This window comes from Aethalodelphis obliquidens, unplaced genomic scaffold, assembly GCF_003676395.1.
Source record: "Aethalodelphis obliquidens isolate GAN/ISIS:26980383/991018 unplaced genomic scaffold, ASM367639v1 scaffold28, whole genome shotgun sequence".
NCBI lineage: Eukaryota > Metazoa > Chordata > Mammalia > Artiodactyla > Delphinidae > Aethalodelphis > Aethalodelphis obliquidens.
This window is the reverse complement of record NW_020837972.1, coordinates 18102876-18120277: the sequence shown is the minus strand read 5'-3', so window position 1 is coordinate 18120277 and position 17402 is coordinate 18102876. Positions and strand designations below refer to the sequence as shown.

The 17402-nt window shown below is 45.3% G+C and overlaps 1 protein-coding gene across 5 annotated transcripts in view; it reads right to left on the bottom strand.

Annotated features, from left to right (window-relative positions):
- Positions 1–17402, bottom strand: part of ATP6V0A2 (ATPase H+ transporting V0 subunit a2) — a 43637-nt gene that overhangs the window by 13126 nt on the left and 13109 nt on the right. For 4 of the 5 annotated variants that reach the window (XM_027125055.1, XM_027125057.1, XM_027125058.1 and 1 more), the window contains exons 7-16: positions 11012–11094; positions 9430–9523; positions 8262–8474; positions 6092–6242; positions 5679–5815; positions 4992–5179; positions 4806–4896; positions 3657–3775; positions 2032–2242; positions 1306–1425 (exon numbers count right to left, since the gene is read on the bottom strand). In XM_027125055.1, coding sequence (XP_026980856.1) covers positions 1306–1425; positions 2032–2242; positions 3657–3775; positions 4806–4896; positions 4992–5179; positions 5679–5815; positions 6092–6242; positions 8262–8474; positions 9430–9523; positions 11012–11094 — 1407 coding nt within the window. The remainder of the gene's footprint in view (positions 1–1305; positions 1426–2031; positions 2243–3656; positions 3776–4805; positions 4897–4991; positions 5180–5678; positions 5816–6091; positions 6243–8261; positions 8475–9429; positions 9524–11011; positions 11095–17402) is intronic. The other variant, XM_027125056.1, reaches the window with a different exon arrangement.

Sequence of the window (17402 nt, the reverse complement as noted above, 5' to 3'; positions counted from 1 at the left end):
AAAAAAAAAAAAAAAAAAACACAAGGTTGTGACAAAATCAAAGTTAGCACCCCTTCGATTCTTTTAAAAATTCAGCTCTTTAGGAATAAAAAAAAAAGTCCTTTGAAAGAAAATAAGCATATCATACCCACTAGGATGGCTATTGTAAACAAACCAAAAAAAAGAAAATAAATAAGTGTTGATTAGGGTATGGAGGAACTGGAACTCTTGTGCATTGCTGGTGGGAACATAAAATGGTGCAGCCACTGTGGAACGTTTGGTGGTTCCCAAAAAATTAAACAAAGAATTACCATTTCTAGGTATATACCCAAAAGAACTGAAAGCAAGGACTCCAAGAGATATTTATACACCCATGTTCTTAGGAGCATTATTCACAGTAGCTGAAAGGTGAAAACAACCCAAGTGCCCATTCATGGATGAACTGATAAGCAAAATGTGGTCTATCCATATAATGGAATATTACTCAGCCTTAAAAAGGAAGGAAATTCTGACACAAGCTACAACATGGAGGAATCTTGAGGACATTAGGTTAAGTGAAATCAGCCAGTCATAAAAGCAGAAACATTATATGATTCCACTTATATGAGGTACCTAAAGTAGTCAACTTCATAGAGACAGAAAGTAGAAGGGTGGGTGCCAGGGGCTGGGTCGAGGGGAAATGGGGAGTTAATATTAATGAGTAAAGAGTCTCAGCTCAGGAAGACGAAAAAGTTCTGGAGACGGATGGTGGGGATGGCTGCACAATGTGAACGCACGTAATGCCACTGAACGTGCACCTAAAAACAGTTAAGATGGAAAATTTATGCCATGTATATTTTACCACAATTTATAAAAAATAAAATAAAATGAGAAACTAGACACACAAGAAAACAGTCTGGAAAGAAACTCAACAAATGGTTAACACTGGTTATAACTGAGTAGGAGAAATAGTAGGCATTATTTTCTATGTTTTCCACATTTCCTTTAGTTACGTTATTTAAATTAAACAAAAAAACCTTGAAAAATCAAGAGGCAAGAATAAGGAACAAAAATGCTTTATGACAAGCAGTACTGAGGGATTCAGTTCCATCTACTGATAGGTTTGTGGTTCATTACCAGAGGACCTCTCTCCCGTGCCCAGACACGGCAGGCTCTTTGCACCACGCTTCTGCAGAACAGGCAACGCGAAAGTTCTCGATAAAGGAAGCTTTGGCTTTTAAATCAGAGTCTGGGACCCCATGGAAGGCGTTTTCTTTACAAAACCTTTCACAACTAAAAACAGACTTTGCTCACCATTTACAAACATGCAGCCAAACCCACACTTACCCTGCTGACCCCAAAGCAACTGCGCCCACGGTGAAGCCACAACAAGAAGAGTGGCTTTCCCAAGAAGAGCACAGGGACAGACAACGCTGTGATGACCAGAAGCAGCCTCTGGACGTGCTCCTGTTGGTGCAAAAGGGGAGGAAGCCGGTTAAAACGTGAAGATGTGCTAACAATGTCACTGGTGCACTTAAACTAGTGGAAACCAAGTAAAATGTCTCCTTATTAACAAGGAACATAAAGTAAACGCAAGCTAAATTACATTTGCCAGGGTGTCTTTTCCTTTCGTTTCCTAAACTCACAGCTGACGTGCATGGCATCACACAAATGCACAGTTATAGAAAAGCCATTTTTGGAGAGGGCCAGCGTGCCGTGGTCCAAGTGCCAGTTCTCTGAGGACCTGGCTTAGTCAGAGGTTGATTTTAGAGAAACTGGAAAAATGGATGGATGGACAGCCCTCAGAAACCCTCCAGTAATACACTCTCTTCCCACCAGTTTTCACGGCTACTGAGGGGCAGCGAGTTTGGAATACACAGTCTGACCAGGGCCCCCGAGACAGCTCTCAGAGCAGGATGGAACCCTCTTGGGATAACACACAGAGGAGCAGAAAGCCCCTCTGTGCCCGGGAGGCCTATGGAAAGCACCTTTAATCATTCTACTGATGAAAACAAAAAGGCTATCAGGAGGACTTCCTTTGAGTTCTTCACAGTGGAAGACACAACTGCTTACCTGCCCTGGGTAAAGACCTCCTGTGTCACTAGCCGGGAATAAAAACATATTAATAAATTCAATCAGAATGCTAGGAGCGACTCTGGAGGTTTCTGCTGAATAAACCAGCCACTTATAGAAAATCATAAAGACAAGGTAGCCAAAGATGCAGAGCATGAAGAGAAGTTCCGGGATGGAAACCAGGTAAATGTTGAACTTCTTCCTGAAATGTCTAGGGAAAAAAAAAAAAAAGGAATCGATCAACCCATGAACAATATTGGACTAAGAGAAAAAGGAAAGAGTAAATTAATCTTAAATTCTCTGTGACAAAGTCTATCTCAGCATAACGTCATCTGTCTTACGATTCAGATGTAACCACGAAGAAAAGAAATGTGAAGACAGTAGAGATGACTAGTGTTTCACTGTCAGATCCAGCTAGAGAAAAAAGACATAATTTCTTTCCCCTAATATACCAGCTCTAAGAAACAAACAAAAGTTTTCTAATTTAGAAAATGAAAAAAAGATATGACAAAAATCACCTCTGGAAATAAATATGATTGTACATGTTGCATGTCTCCCTCACTTGAAAGTAAACTCCGTAAGGGCAAAAACTTTTTTCTGTCCTCCTCACTGTTCAATCCCTGGTGCCTAGAATAGTGCCAGGCACCTTCTATGTGCTCAACAAATATTTGCTGAATCAATGAAGCTGCCAAAAACCTTATCATCAAAACAGAATTGGGGCCCCCTGGTGGCGCAGTGGTTAAGAATCTGCCTGCCAATTCAGGGGACACGGGTTCAAACCCTTGTCTGGGAGGATCCCACAGGCCATGGAGCAGCTAAGCCCATGCACCACAACTACTGAGCCTGTGCTCTAGAGCCCACAAGCCACAACTACTGAGCCTACATACCACAACTACTGAAGCCCACGTGCCTAGAGCCTGTGCTCTGCAACAAGAGAAGCCACCACAATAAGAAGCCCGCGCACCACAACGAAGAGTAGCCCCCACTCGCCACAACTAGAGAAAGCCCGCATGCAGCAACAAAGACCCAATGCAGTCAAAAATAAATAAATAAAGTAAATTAAAAACAAAAAACAGAATCATAGGACTTCTCTGGTGGCTCAGTGGTTAAGAATCCGCCTGCCAATGCAGGGGACACGGCTTCAAGCCCTGGTCCGGGAAGATCTCACATGCCACGGAGCAACTAAAGCCGTGCACCACAACTACTGAGCCTGTGCTCTAGAGCCCTAGTCACAACTACTAAGCCCATGCGCCGCAACTACTGAAGCCCACGTGCTCTAGGGCCCACAAGCCACAATCACTAAGCCCGCGTGCTGCAACTACTGAAGCCCGCATCGCCTAGAGCCCACGCTGCGCAACGAGAGAAGCCACCACAATGAGAAGCCAGCACACCGCAACAAAGAGTAGCCCCCGCTCACCACAACTAGAGAGAGCCCGCATACAGCAGCAAAGACCCAACGCAGCCAAAAATGTTTAAAAATAAATAAAAAACAGAATCATATTAATACAACAAACCACTATGCTGGCTTCCTTTAAGATCCATGTAGTCTACCATCAAGAAGCAAAGTTTAAGAAATAACAAAAACTTGGCTTATAAATACCGGTTAAAAAATAATCTGTACTTACAAGTGGTTAAATATTCCCAGAATGACTCCAAAAGTCATGTGAATAATTCCTAAAATCACAGACATTTTCATTTTGAAAGAGTTCAGAAAAGTGAGACGATTTGTGGCCAAGTTCCAAATCTAAAGACAAAACAAAACCAAAAAAGAAAACTTTAACTTCCTTCAACTGCCTTAGGAGAAAAGTGCTGTTCCTTAAGGAGACTGTTGTCAGGTTTTTTCAAGTTTCCAATTATACTGACAACATTAAATTACACCAATTATGTTTAGAGATGAGAATGCACATTCAGGAGAGAGCTACCTTGGAGAGCTCAGATTAGGGAATGCTAGACTTTTGTCACAGAGTTTTTCACTACTGTATCGCATCACTCCAAACCAATTTCGAGGTAGTTTCTAAGCTTTTCTTTTAAGGCTGAGATTCCCCGTAAAGACCCCTGGGTCTAGGGAAATGCTGCCTGGGCCTCATAAGCAGCAGCCTGCTGAGCCGTGTTGGGGGCAGGACAGGGGCAGCCCCGGCCCTGGAGCCACGGCTTCACTTTCCTTCTCCCCACACTTTTTCCCTTTCAAACAACCACCTCAATAAGCACCATGATAAGCCTAAGCTCCCTTTCCACTCTAAAATTCCATACTATTTCTTTCTACATCAAAGGGTAAAAAAACAATTCACTTGTACAAAGAAGATATCGAAGAAACAGTGCACATTACATGGCTCCGGAAGTGCCACTTCTCACTAGAGTAAAACAGGTCAGGAAGTAGGACAGACCGTAGCCCCAGCTCCCTGTGGTCTTGTATTCGGGCACTGACCGTCAGCTTCTTCTGTACAGCAGCCTGACTCAGAACACACAGTGAGCCTCTGGCGTCCAGGCAGAAACCCCCAGAGTACCACCCCCTCACGTACGACCACCTGAACTGTGCTGAACAGTCTGAGAAACCTCTGTGACAGTTAAAGCGAGGTGGCACTGGGAATTCCCTGGAGGTCCAGTGGTTAGGACTCCGTGCTTCCACTGCTGAGGGCGCAGGTTCGATCCCTGGTCAGGGAACTAAGATCCCACAAGCCGCACGGCATGGCCAAAAATTTTTTTAAATTTTAATTAAAAAATTAGGTGGCAGCACCAAGGAACCCGAGATAATGGGGGGGGGGGGGGACACTCACGGGATCGATGCCAAGAGGATAAGGGCCTCGGAACACTCCAGGAACACTGGGATCCAACTGCAAAACCCTGTTGTGCCTGATGACGCTGTCACTGTAACAAAAAGCAGGGTGAGGGCCTCCTGCGGAGGGGGAAGGAGACTCGGAGAAACTCCCCTCCACCTGAGACACTGGCAGCAGGACACTCACTTCCAGAGCATCATCTTCCTCTGCTCCGCTGGGCTGTGACCGGAGCTGTACATGGCAGACACGTTCCACCCGGAGCCGAAGAGGTTGAGCGACTTGGAGAAGCAGTCGTTGTAGATGAGGCCCGTGTACACTGAGAACAGCCCCATCAGCAGGAGGATGTAGCGGCCGTTGAAAAACATCCGCACGATCTGTGGGGAGCGAAGCGGGGCCACCGGGAGAACGAGCCGGCGTGACCGACCGGGTTTGAGCACTTTCTTAACCGCTCCTCTCAGGGCTGCTCAAAAGCAAGCTCACGGCACAGACGCCCCCATCACACAGGGGTGAAGGCCCACCCGCCCCCGCAACCATGTCTCAGGTGGGTTACAGTTATCGCCCAAAACTGAACAGTTTTTTTTTTTGCGGTACGCGGGCCTCTCGCTGTTGTGGCCTCTCTCGTTGTGGAGCACAGGCTCCGGACTAGCAGGCTCAGCGGCCATGGCTCACGGGCCCCGCCGCTCCATGGTATGTGGGATCTTCCCGGACCAGGGCACGAACTCGCGTCCCCTGCATCGGCAGGCGGACCCCCAACCACTGCGCCACCAGGGAAGCCCCTGAACATCTTTAAACGTCTCTTTTTATAGTTAAACAGAAGAGAATCACTACTAATGCTGCCCAAACAGATATGAGCCCGAGTGTTTATGTTTTTACCTCTTGTGACTGACTTAGTCTGGGATGATCTTCATTTAACACCAACAGGAGGGCAAATAAGAACATCACAAAGCCATGTCCAAGGTCTCCAAACATCACGGCAAATAAAAAGGGGAAAGTGATGATGGTAAAGAGAGCTGCAGGAAAAGCAAGCGATTTCTGATTCGCAGCAAAGGCAGAAAATTCTAGTTAACTCAAACATGACCGCATACTGTATAACGATCTTGACTTTCTCCCAAATTCTCAGGAGAGAACCGACAGGTTAAAATTAACACTTTATACTAAATAAGATAACAAAACAGTAACAGTGGGCCTATTTTTCCAAATATCTATTATATTCTTATAGGGAAAAAAAGCAGCAGTGATGTATAAAATGTATAAGACACAAAGACTGGCAAATTCAGGCTTCCAACCTGGGTTCACTTCTCGGTAGCTCCCAACCCCGTAGGCATCCACGATGTTCTGAAACCCCTCGGTGAATTTGTTGGTGCGGATGAGAGTCGGGGGTGTTTCTTTTGTTGGGATTGTGTTCATGAATGAGGGGATCGAAGCACCGCTCTGTCTCTTTCACGTGAAAAAAAAGAGACAGAGAAAGAAAAAATTACCACCCAAGAGCTCTTTCAACAAATCTTCATTGGCTGCCATGGAAAGGCCCTGAGCACGTGGGGAACCACCCCGCTGGAGGTTCAAGTACAGCAGAAGTGACAGGAGGGACTGAGGAAGGCTCCTGGGGGACGTGGTCTTGGAGAAGGAAGAACCTAGCAAGGCTGAGTGGTGGGAAGCAGGCAGGGACAGGTATGCCAAGAAAAAAACAAAATTTTGCCATACTGACATTTTGGTTTATTCTTGCCTGTTTTTCAGTTTTATGAGGTAATACTGTAGCTGTCTCTAAATTCCTCTTGAACATTTTTAAGAGCTAAACCAGTAAATTCCAGTTGTATGTTGGTGATTCTGGGACTACTTATATATACTCACACACACAACAAGAGTATTAGTCATGTCCCTCAAAACGGTTGTTACCTCAATAAATAAGAATCATCTAGAGCTTTAAAATATATAAATAAAATAGATGTCCCATACGCCAAAATAACTAATTCATGTATTTCCTTCTTCTCAGCACTGCGTGTTTTACGTTTGTGCCGTAACAGAATTATGTAATGAGACAAAGCAATTAACCAAAATCTCCTATGAAAACTTGTTTCCTTAACTGCCACTTGAAGTTTGTAAACCTGCTATTTCCAGTAAAGAACTAAGTTTTTTTTTTGTTTTTTTATCTTATATTGGAGTAAAGTTGATTTACAATGTTGTGTTAGTTTCAGGTATACAGCAAAGTGATTCACTTATACACATACATCTACTTTTTTCAGATTCTTTTCCCATATAGGTTATTACATAGTATTAGGTAGAGTTCCCTGTGCTATACAGTAGGTCCTTGTTGGTTGTCTATTTTATATATAGTAGTGTGTATATGTCAGTCCCAACCTCCTAATTTATCTCTCCAAGAACTAAGTTTTGATACAGAAAAAAACCCTCACAGGAACGTGGGAGACTGACCCCATAGCCCAGGAGTGGAAAGAAGCTATTATTCAAAGTTCAGAGGCTGTAAGAGCAGAGGTGGATGGGTTCAACTATATTTAACAAAAAACTTCTGCACGACCAAAGCAAACAAACAGAAACACCAAAAGACAAGGGACAAATTGGGGAGAATATCTGTTCTCGTATCACAGACAACGAGCCAAGGAAATTAGTAAGAAAAAGACCAACAACCCAGTAGAAAACGGGCAAGGCACATGAACACAGCATTCACCAAAAAAGTGAAAGTTCAAAGGCTCTTCTTAAACATACAAAAGGATATTCAACCTCACTCAAAATAAGAGAAATGCAACAACTGGCAATATTTGCCAAAACTGATCCAGCAATTCCATGCTGGGAATTTACCCGGAGATAGGTTTGTGCGTGTCTGAACCGTCAAAGGTCAAGTGCTAGTCACTGCACTGGTATTCATAAAGTTAGAAACCACCTAAATGACCAGGGAACTGGTTCAATAAGCCACGGTACATCCATTCAGCAGGATATTAAATAGCTATTAAAAAAAACAGGGAAGTTTTCTTATGAGAAAAGAACAGTATGAATAGCACACAATCTTTTGTGAAGGAAGGGAATTCTCTCCCTTTATATATTCCTATCTGCTTATCTATGATTAAGAAACTCAAAGACGTAAGAGAAGTAAAACAAGGGTTGTCCTTGAGCAGAGGAACTGGACATATGAGGCTCTGGATAGGAGGAAGCCACTTCACTGGGTCTTTTATATTTTTTAATTTTTTTTTTTGACTTTTAAACCATGAGACTGAATTCCTTACTCTAAAGAGCAAATTAAAAATGCCTGTGCAAATCACTTTGCTGCACACCTGAAACAACTGTAAATCAACCATACATCAATTTAAAAAAAAATGCACGTGCACACAGAGCCTCGAGGGACCAACTCTCCATAGTTTCAGTTCAAAAGAGTCAACACGGTGTCCTCTCCTCCTCTATCTTATTTCCTGCGGGGAAGGGCTGGCAGGGAGGGAAGGGCCGCCTCACCGAGCCCTCCTCCAGAGCAAGGCGCAGCTCGTGCAGGTCGGCCTCGGGACACCAGACCTCGGCGATGAGGCACTTGTTGGTCACGTCAAAGCTGCACATGTTCAGCATATGGTAAATGGCTTTCATCTTCTTCACCTGGATGACGCGGCTGTAGACTGACTCGGCGGCTTTACAGAGCACTTGCCTTAAGTAATCCTCGGTTTTATGAAGCACCTGGGTGAGGACAAACATGGACTTTCAGCAGAGTGTCCACTGGGCACCTGACCTCCTCTGAGGGACTTTCTCCTCAGTGATGGGTGGGGGGGCGAATTCCAGGCACCTGACTCTCTGGGGACAGTTAAGGAAGTTCAGTCCTTCTCCTCCAGGCCCTGGAGCTGCCTTTGCAAAAGGGACCCCAGGGCACAGGAAATGGTTAGAAGTCGTGGTCCCTGTGGCGGCATGATGGCCCGGCTGGGTCCAGAGAGCTGGGGGCCTGGTTCTTACCCACTCTCAGCCTCGGCCCAGCTCCCTGTCAAAACCCGTGAGCCACCAACTCCCATCCCATCCCATCCTGCCAAGAAATCCCCTTTCACTCAAGTGGGTCAGAGTCCGCTTCTTGTTACCAAGAGCCCTCGCTGACCTAAGCAGAAATGGGAATTGAAATAGTGCAGGTAAAATTACAGCCAGCACTGTAAATGGGGCTCGCTTGTCCTCTCTCATCAAGAATTACACTCCGGGGCTTCCCTGGTGGCGCAGTGGCTGGGAGTCCGCCTGCCGATGCAGGGGACGCGGGTTCGTGCCCCGGTCCGGGAAGATCCCACATGCCGCGGAGCGGCTGGGCCCGTGAGCCATGGCCGCTGAGCCTGCGCGTCCGGAGCCTGTGCTCCGCAAGGGGAGAGGCCACAACAGCAAGAGGCCCGCATACCGCAAAAAAAAAAAAAAAAGAATTACACTCTGACAGATCAAAGATGACCAGACTATTCTTTAAAGCCCCATCGTTTAGAAACCATCTAGGTCTCTAACAGCTAAAATAAAACTCCCACGAAGAGGAGGGAGGCGCCATTCCAAACTCCCTAAAACACCTTGATTTGTCCACAACCAAAATTTTCCACATTAAAAAAGAAAGTAAGTGGATTTGTAAATGTTTTGCAAACCCTTGGATAAGGAGGCAAGTTTCTGGTTCACTCACAGTATACAGATCTTGAATCCGGGTGTTCAGGCCCTCCTGAATCTCTCTCCGCTCCTCGGCGGTATTCGGGTAGGGGTAAACGTGGCAATGGTAACTAGAAGACAGGATTCAACACAGTGCCGCGGCTGTCAGAACTGCAAGAAGCTAGGTCAAAAACTAGAGCTAAATTCAGTCTACCGCCTGGGCGCATCTCCTCCCAAACCAGAATACAAGCATCCCTCTGGGACAAAAAGGTGCAGACACAGGCACCCAGACACGGTAAGGTCTTGCACACGGATGCTCAACAAATTTTCTACGGAATTCCACAGATTTAGTGAACTCTGTCGTGGCTCCACATTCCATTCCTACCCTCGATGATTCCCAAAAGCTCATTCCCAATTCCAACTTTCTGAAATTCACCACCACCCTTGAGCTGGAAATCATTAAACAAGTGTAAAATATAAAGCAAAGACAAAGAACATACAACAATAATTACCTTTTACAAAATAGAGAAAATCGGGGCAGGAGAAAGCTCTGGATGCCTAGCAATCGCCTCTGACATGGGCTTCAGTAAACGTCCTCTGGGGCCACGTGTGACACCAGGACGCAGGGGAGGCAGAGCCACGCCCCCCCAGCTGCAGCCACACCCCCTCAGCTGCTGCGACTCCCATGCTGCCTTAGTGTTTTAATGCCATGCTTTATGTTCCTCTTTAAGCTCTGGCTACTAAAATTAAATTCTTACTCCAGCCTTACCCTAAGCAATGATATCTGTGAAGTCACGGGTTTGTGTGCTGGCTACAGTTTTTCTAATCTACATAAAAAATAAATATATACCTATTAAGTAAGAACAGGCTAGTCCGTGTATCACCTAAAGTTACTTTCCATAACACCAGTGACTGAGTATCAAACGCTGGTGAACACGGAATCCGAAGGAAATAACCGAACCCCACCCTTACTCACCCCAGCAAGAAGCAAGGCAGCTAAAAGTTCCCCGAGTATAAGAAAACAAAAGGCCATTCTTTTGAGTTTTCATGTGGTTTTGCGTGTTTTCCCACTGGTGACAAGACTAAGCCACAGACCGATTCTTGCTGTGATGCTGCTCCACGTTTACCGGAGGCTTACGCGGTACGGGAGCCTTTTACTTGTACCATCTCGTCTGGCAGGCAGGCCTCTCCGAGCCCACACTCTCCACCACCTGCCAGGCCCCCTTCCCCAGGCTGCAAAGAAGGTAACTGCAGAGGGCTGGGAAAGGATGAGCCGTACGCTCCATGAGGACAGATAAGCCTACACGTAGCTAAAAGCAACAGAAAGGCACCAAATATTAAAACTGGATTCCTTCCCCAGCCTTCATTCCTAAGGGAAAAAAATCAAATCTGGGAATGTTCTTAACATGGTGTCTATTTTTAAATTATTTTAAGTATTACACTGGCAAGAGAGATGACAAATTAAATGTTTTAAAACATGGTATTACAGCAAAGAAATCATGTAACAAAACTCAGCAGCCTTTGCAACCACTGTGTTTCTCTTCAGAGACATATTTTAAGAAAACTAGAGGTTACTGAGGATAAAGAAATAAATGAAATAAAATGTTTCTTTTTCTTACCAGTCACATATCTTCTTAACCTTGTGGCCAATCTGCTCTCCCCAAAAGGATATCAAAAACACATACCATTTTATGACTTCTCCCTACAAAGAATAAAGATAACTCTTACTTCTCTGTCTAGAACTTTGAAAACTCTGGCAGCTCACACTCTGTCAGAGTTAGTTCATTCATTCATTCATTCAACAAACACTAAACACTGTCCATCCTCATTATCTGCAGATTCCATAATTGCAAATTCACCCCAGAAATCATTCATAACCCCCAAATCAATACTCAAGCATTTATTCATTTGTGGACATGCAGAGCGACAAAAATTTTGAGTCACCCAATGTGCATATTCCTGCTGAGGTCAAACAAGGTGACCCCTCTGCCTTCTTATTTCAGCTCATACTACAAACAAGTGTCCTTTTTGTGATCTATTTAGCGCCAAGTTTTTCACAGTTTTGTGCTTTTTTTTGGTGATTTCACTGTTCAAAATGGTCCTCAGAGCTGTCTAGTGTTTCCAAGCACATGAAGGCTGTGACATGCACTTACGTGTGTCCCATAAGCTTTGTTCAGACAGGCGTGATGGTGCGGTTGGCAGTGAGTTCAATGTTAATGCATCAACAGTACACATTAAATAAGGGGTCTTTAAATAAAACAAGGTTATGTAGTGATCGGCTGACAAGAACGTTATGACCAGAGACTCACAGGAACATAACCCTGTGCTTCCCCTAGAAGCAAGGGTTCAGTTCTCACGGCGACTGTACAATGTTAACTACTACGAATGATGAGAACTGACTGTATTTACAAATATTCTACAAATAGAACTGAATAGGTTTTTGGCCAATTTGCCAGGCACTGGTTCCCAGTGCTAGGAATACAGCAGTGAACAAAACAGACAAAAATCCCTGACCTGGGAGGGAAGGGAGGGGAGGGAAGCTTATATCAAGTTAGCAGCAAGAGACACTAGGAAAGTTCATAATATGCCAAATGGAGATGAGGGCGATAAAGACAATAGAGCTGGGAGGGGTGACAGGGACAAAGGGGCTGGGGGTTGAGCTTCTGAATCAGGCGAGGAGGGAAGGCCTCCCTGAGAAGGGGACATCTGGGCCTAGAGGAGCGAAGGGGGTGAGGGAGCGAGCCACGTGGATCCTGGGGAAGAGCCTCCTGAGCCCGAGGAAGAGCTCGTGCAGAGGCAAGACGAGGGGAAGCGAGCAGGCCAGCCTGGCTGAAGAGGAATGGCCAGGGGGTGACAAGATGGGACGCCGTGAGACAGGAAGCCACAGGAGGGCTTTGAGGCGGGACGGGGGGTGTGGTGGTGAGACGCTCCGACTCGTTTTACAGGGATCATTCTGGATGCTGGGCGGAGAAGAGCTGAGCTGGTGCTTACTGGGACAGGCCAGCCTGGACGGGCAGGTCTTGGGGGGAAGATGGGCAGTTCAGTTTTAGGTGTCACATGGAAAGGTCTTCCAGAAACTTCAAAGGTATGGAGGAGCTAGTTAAATAGAAGTCTGGTATTCAGGGGAGAGGTCCAAGCCAGATGTATACATTCGAGGGATGGTATTTAAAGCCATGAAGTTACACGGGATCCCTAAGGGCACAGAGGAGAGAAGCAATCCAAGAATTGAGCTCTGGGGCGGAGGGGATGGGGAACAGGTTGGGGAGCTTCAGGCAGAGCAGAGACACTTGGGTCCCGAAGGCAGGGACGTGGGGCGGCCGGGAAGGGGAGGCCAGGGAGGTGGTGGGCGGAGGAGATGGCTGAGGTGTCTGGGAGGCTGGTTACGTGGGATAAGCAAGCGAATCGCACAGTGCATGAACCACACTGAGGATGAGGGAGGCCAGATTTCTCGCTGTCAGAAGAGAGTGCAAAACACCGAAAAAGAGACGTCCAGAATCGTAGGTTAGAGTCTGAGCAAACGGTTTTATAATAAATGTGCACAGGTAGCTGCAGAAGCGGATACAGCTCTGTGCACGTGTGTGTGTGTGTGTGTGTGTGTGTGTGTGTCCATGTTTTGACTGCTGAAAGGGCTCAGAAGCAATGACACTCCAGTACATGATGAGAACTCAAACACCCAGATCCTTGTTTCTAAATTCCATCCTCTACTAAAAGGAACCAGCGGTCCTTGAAGGAATGGCTGACTCCAGACAGAGGCAGGGACCATCCTGTGGTGCCAGAAAGTAAGGGGTTGCTCAGTGAATGCTGCAGACGTGCCAAAGGCCAGAGCAACACACACGAAGGGACTCCCAGTGGCCAAATCAGGGACAATTTGGGCATCAAAGGAAAAAGGACTGGGACTTCCCTGGTGGCGCAGTGGTTAAGCATCCACCTGCCAATGCAGGGGACACGGGTTCCAGCCCTGGTCCGGGAAGACCCCACATGCCACGGAGCCACTAAGCCCGTGCGCCACAACTACTGAGCCTGCGCTCTAGAGCCCGCGAGCCACAACTACTGAGCCCACGTGCCACAACCACTGAAGCCCACGCGCCTAGAGCCCGTGCTCTGCAACAAGAGAAGCCACTGCAATGAGAAGCCCGTGCACCACAACGCAGAGCATCCCCCACTCGCTGCAACTAGAGGAAAGCCCACGCACAGTAACGAAGACCCAGCGTGGCCAAAAATAAATAAATAATTTAAAATAAATAATAAAAAGGATCGTAACAGATTACAAGTCATTAAATAAATAGGAATGCCTAAGTCCGTGGATGAATGAGCGAGTGACTGAGAGGGCAGGGAAAGCACGGCCTCCTGGAGGACGGTAACTAGTAAGTACAGAAGGAAGGATGGGAACAGAGTAACCACTGGCAACCGCAACAGAGGTGATGGGGTCAAGAGAGTCATCGTGGAGGCTGAGGCTGGTGGGCAGAGGTCTGCTGAGGAACAAGGCCCCAGTAACCTAGGAACACCTCCTCACCAGCTACTCATCAATTAAATAGAGCAATATGGTGACATGAAGGTGGAGAAACCTGGACGACACCAACATGACCAGGCTGATATTACGTGCCTCCTGATGGGAGGTGCTGAGAGGACCAGATAATTGACTCCGTGGTGTTCCCACCAGCAACGTGTGATCCGAGCCTGGTCAAGAGGAAGCACAGAATGGACCCCAAGGGAGGGTCATCCTGCAGAATGTGATGCCTGTCCCGAATGCAAAGCACAGTCCCTGGCAGGGCAGTGGACCAGAAAGGAAACAATACAAACTGTGGGGAATTTGATGGCATGTTTGTATTGGACCAAGTGTTGCATCTGTGTTGATTTTTCTCATTTTGCGGGTTGTACGGTGGTTATATAAAATAGCGTCGTTATGAGGGGGCAACACACACAGGTCCACGGCTTCCTCGCAGAAGGTCTGGAAGGAGCCTAATGAAAATGGGGATAGATATGCAGAAAGAGTGAGTGGAGTATATGTGGCAAAATGTTAATAATTGGGAAATCTGGGTGAAGAGACAGAGGACTTTGTTCTCTTCTGGTAACTTTTCTGTAAACTGAAATTATTTCAAAATAAACTATTGAAGAAACTACACAGGGGGGACTTCCCTGGTGGCGCAGGGGTTAAGAATCCGCCTGCCAATGCAGGGGACATGGGTTCGAGCCCTGGTCTGGGAAGATCCCACATGTCGCGGAGCAACTAAGTCCATGCACCACAACTACTAAGCCCACGCTCTAGAGCCCACGAGCCACAACTACTGAGCCCATGTGCCACAACTACTGAAGCCTGCGTGCCTACAGTCCGTGCTCCACAACAAGAGAAGCCACCGCAATGAGGAACCCACGCATCGCAACGGAGAGTAGCCCCTGCTCGCCGCAACTAGAGAAAGCCCATGCACAGTAACGAAGACCCAAAGCAGCCAAAAAATAAAATTTAAAAAAAAAAAAGTAATGTTTGTGAAATTCTTACCTAATAAACTAGGATATTCATTTCTAAAAAGTGTTTAAAAAAAAAAAAAAAGAAAGAAAATACCCAGGGGGAAGAAAGAAATGGTATTTATAGTGCATCTGAATTTGAAGATTCCTTAACAATTTTAAAAATAGTACTGTGTCAGGGAACACAACCACCTAAGACATAATATGGAACACGGATGTATGCAACATAAAAAATACAAATCATAAAACCATATGAAACTGCCTGAGTCTAGCTTTGACAGAGAGACTGGTCAGCATCTAGAAACAATACTGACAAAGGAGAAAATGGCTAGAAATATGCTCTGGGGTCTGTAAGGACTTCAAGGGGTCGACCCAAAAGGTATTAAACATGACACTATAAATAAATCCTCGAACCTGAGTAAAAGTTACCAAATCAAATCTCATATCCTCCCCAGAACAAAGACTAACAGAACGCACACTGAAACATAAATAGCGACTCTCTCTAAGCAGAAGGATTACAGGTGACTGATTTTCTTCTTCATGTTTTCTATATTGTTCCCAATTTTCTAATAACGAGCACGCATTTCCTTTGTAATCATGGGGGAGGGAGGAGTTGTAGTTTCAAGAGAAAATCTGCCAATTATACTTCAACAAAAAAATTAGAAGTGAAGAAAAAGTAAAGAATTTTTAAATATATATATATATATATCTCTAACCATGTCTCCATATTTCTTCACAGACATTTAATGCCCTTTAACAAATCCGGTAAAAACTCAGCACAAAAGACCTTAGACACTGTATAGAAAAAAATTTTTTTTTACAGAGTAAATGCTCTGCAGGAGAATGATGGACATGTTCTTTTAATTAAAGAAAAAACTCAAAGAACATGTAAATGCTACTTCAGAACAGTTTTAATCTTCACCTCTACATAAAGAGATCGTAATGGTCACAGGCAACATATTGCTACTGGCAGTTTCAGGAGCCACAAAAAATATTACAGGCGTATGGTTAACGAACAGCTTGACTGATTAGATTTTCCAACGTGTGTGGTTTACTTAGGCTGAACCTTATGAAAATTATTTCACAGCTAAACTCCTTTAGGTGTCAAAACTATTAATCTTATAGCCAAAAATCCTGAGGCAAATCTAGGAAAGAAAACACGAACGCTTTTCTCAAAATTGAGAATCCCAAGTTCCTTTTCTACCCTTAGTAGATCAGTTCATCCTCACTTAGACCAATATATAATAGTTATTTTTATGGTGAAGTCTTTAAAAAAAAAAAATCAGCTATTTTAAAAGGTAATGATGGCTTTGGCTGCCCTGCTTCCCTTCCTGAATAATTCATTCCTGAAGCCTTAGATGTGCATTCGGGGATGGACCTGGGGTGGGGGGGAAGGGCAACAGTGGCCCAGGGCAAAGCCAGAGCCCAAGCAAAGTGAGGAGGCCCTGCAGTCCACACTAGGGGACAACCCGGGCTGGGGGCTGGGGAACTCGGAGCTCCAGGCAGAGAGGAGCGGGGCAGCAGAGATGGGAAATCAATGGGCAGACTGGTCACACACAAGGGGACTGATGAAGTCAGTACATTAACAATAATGGGAGCCAAGTTTCCCACCACTGAAGAAAGGAGTTACAAACACAGAAAGAGAGAAACTTAGAATGAACCCTGTGGTGTTGGACTGGAATTGGATGTAAACTCACAGTTTTCATATATACACACAGGTACAGAAATAAAGCTGTGAGTGTGTGTGAGCCGTGTGCGTGTGTGCGTCCTAGAGCTGTCCACTGACAGAGCTGGGAACAGCGACACCTCAGTCCCCATGGGCACACCCGGAGACCGCATCCTGGCTTCTAATTACCGTTCTCCACTAAAGAGAACCAGGTTCCTTGGAGAAATGGCTGATTCCAGAGCCGCGTGAGGGAAATTACAAGATGAATCAGGACATCTTGTTATGCAGGAAAGCAAAGCAGCATTCAAAAAATGATGGGAACATGTAAAAAGATGATAAAAGCCAGCTAAATGGGCTCCAATGGCCAAATCTAGAGCATGTGAATATCAAAATAAAGAATTACAGTAACAGAGTATAACTCATTGAATAAAACAGGAAATAAATTAATGCACTGAAAATCTGATGAGAAATTGAGTACTTACAGAGTTTCAAAGCACCTCCCCCAAAACACGTACTAAATACAAAGGAAATGGAGTAATAAATTCACAGTGGAGCAGCTTAGGAGTTGCTACCCTGAGCAAGTGATCAAAGTGAACATCACTAGTAATGGGACAAAGGAACTGTGCACCCCTGATGGGAAGCAGCATCACTTCCTGCCCAAGACACATAACTTGAATCTAACCATGAGAAAACATCAGACAAACCCAAACAGAGCGGCATTCTACCAAAATAAAAACCACTGGTCTGTAATAATTTTTAAATGTCCAGGTCACGAAGGTCAAGGTAAGACTGAGAAATTATCCCAGAATGAAGGAGACCAAAGAGACATGACAATTAAGTCTAAGGCCTGATTCTAAACTAGATCCTTTGCTATAAAAGAC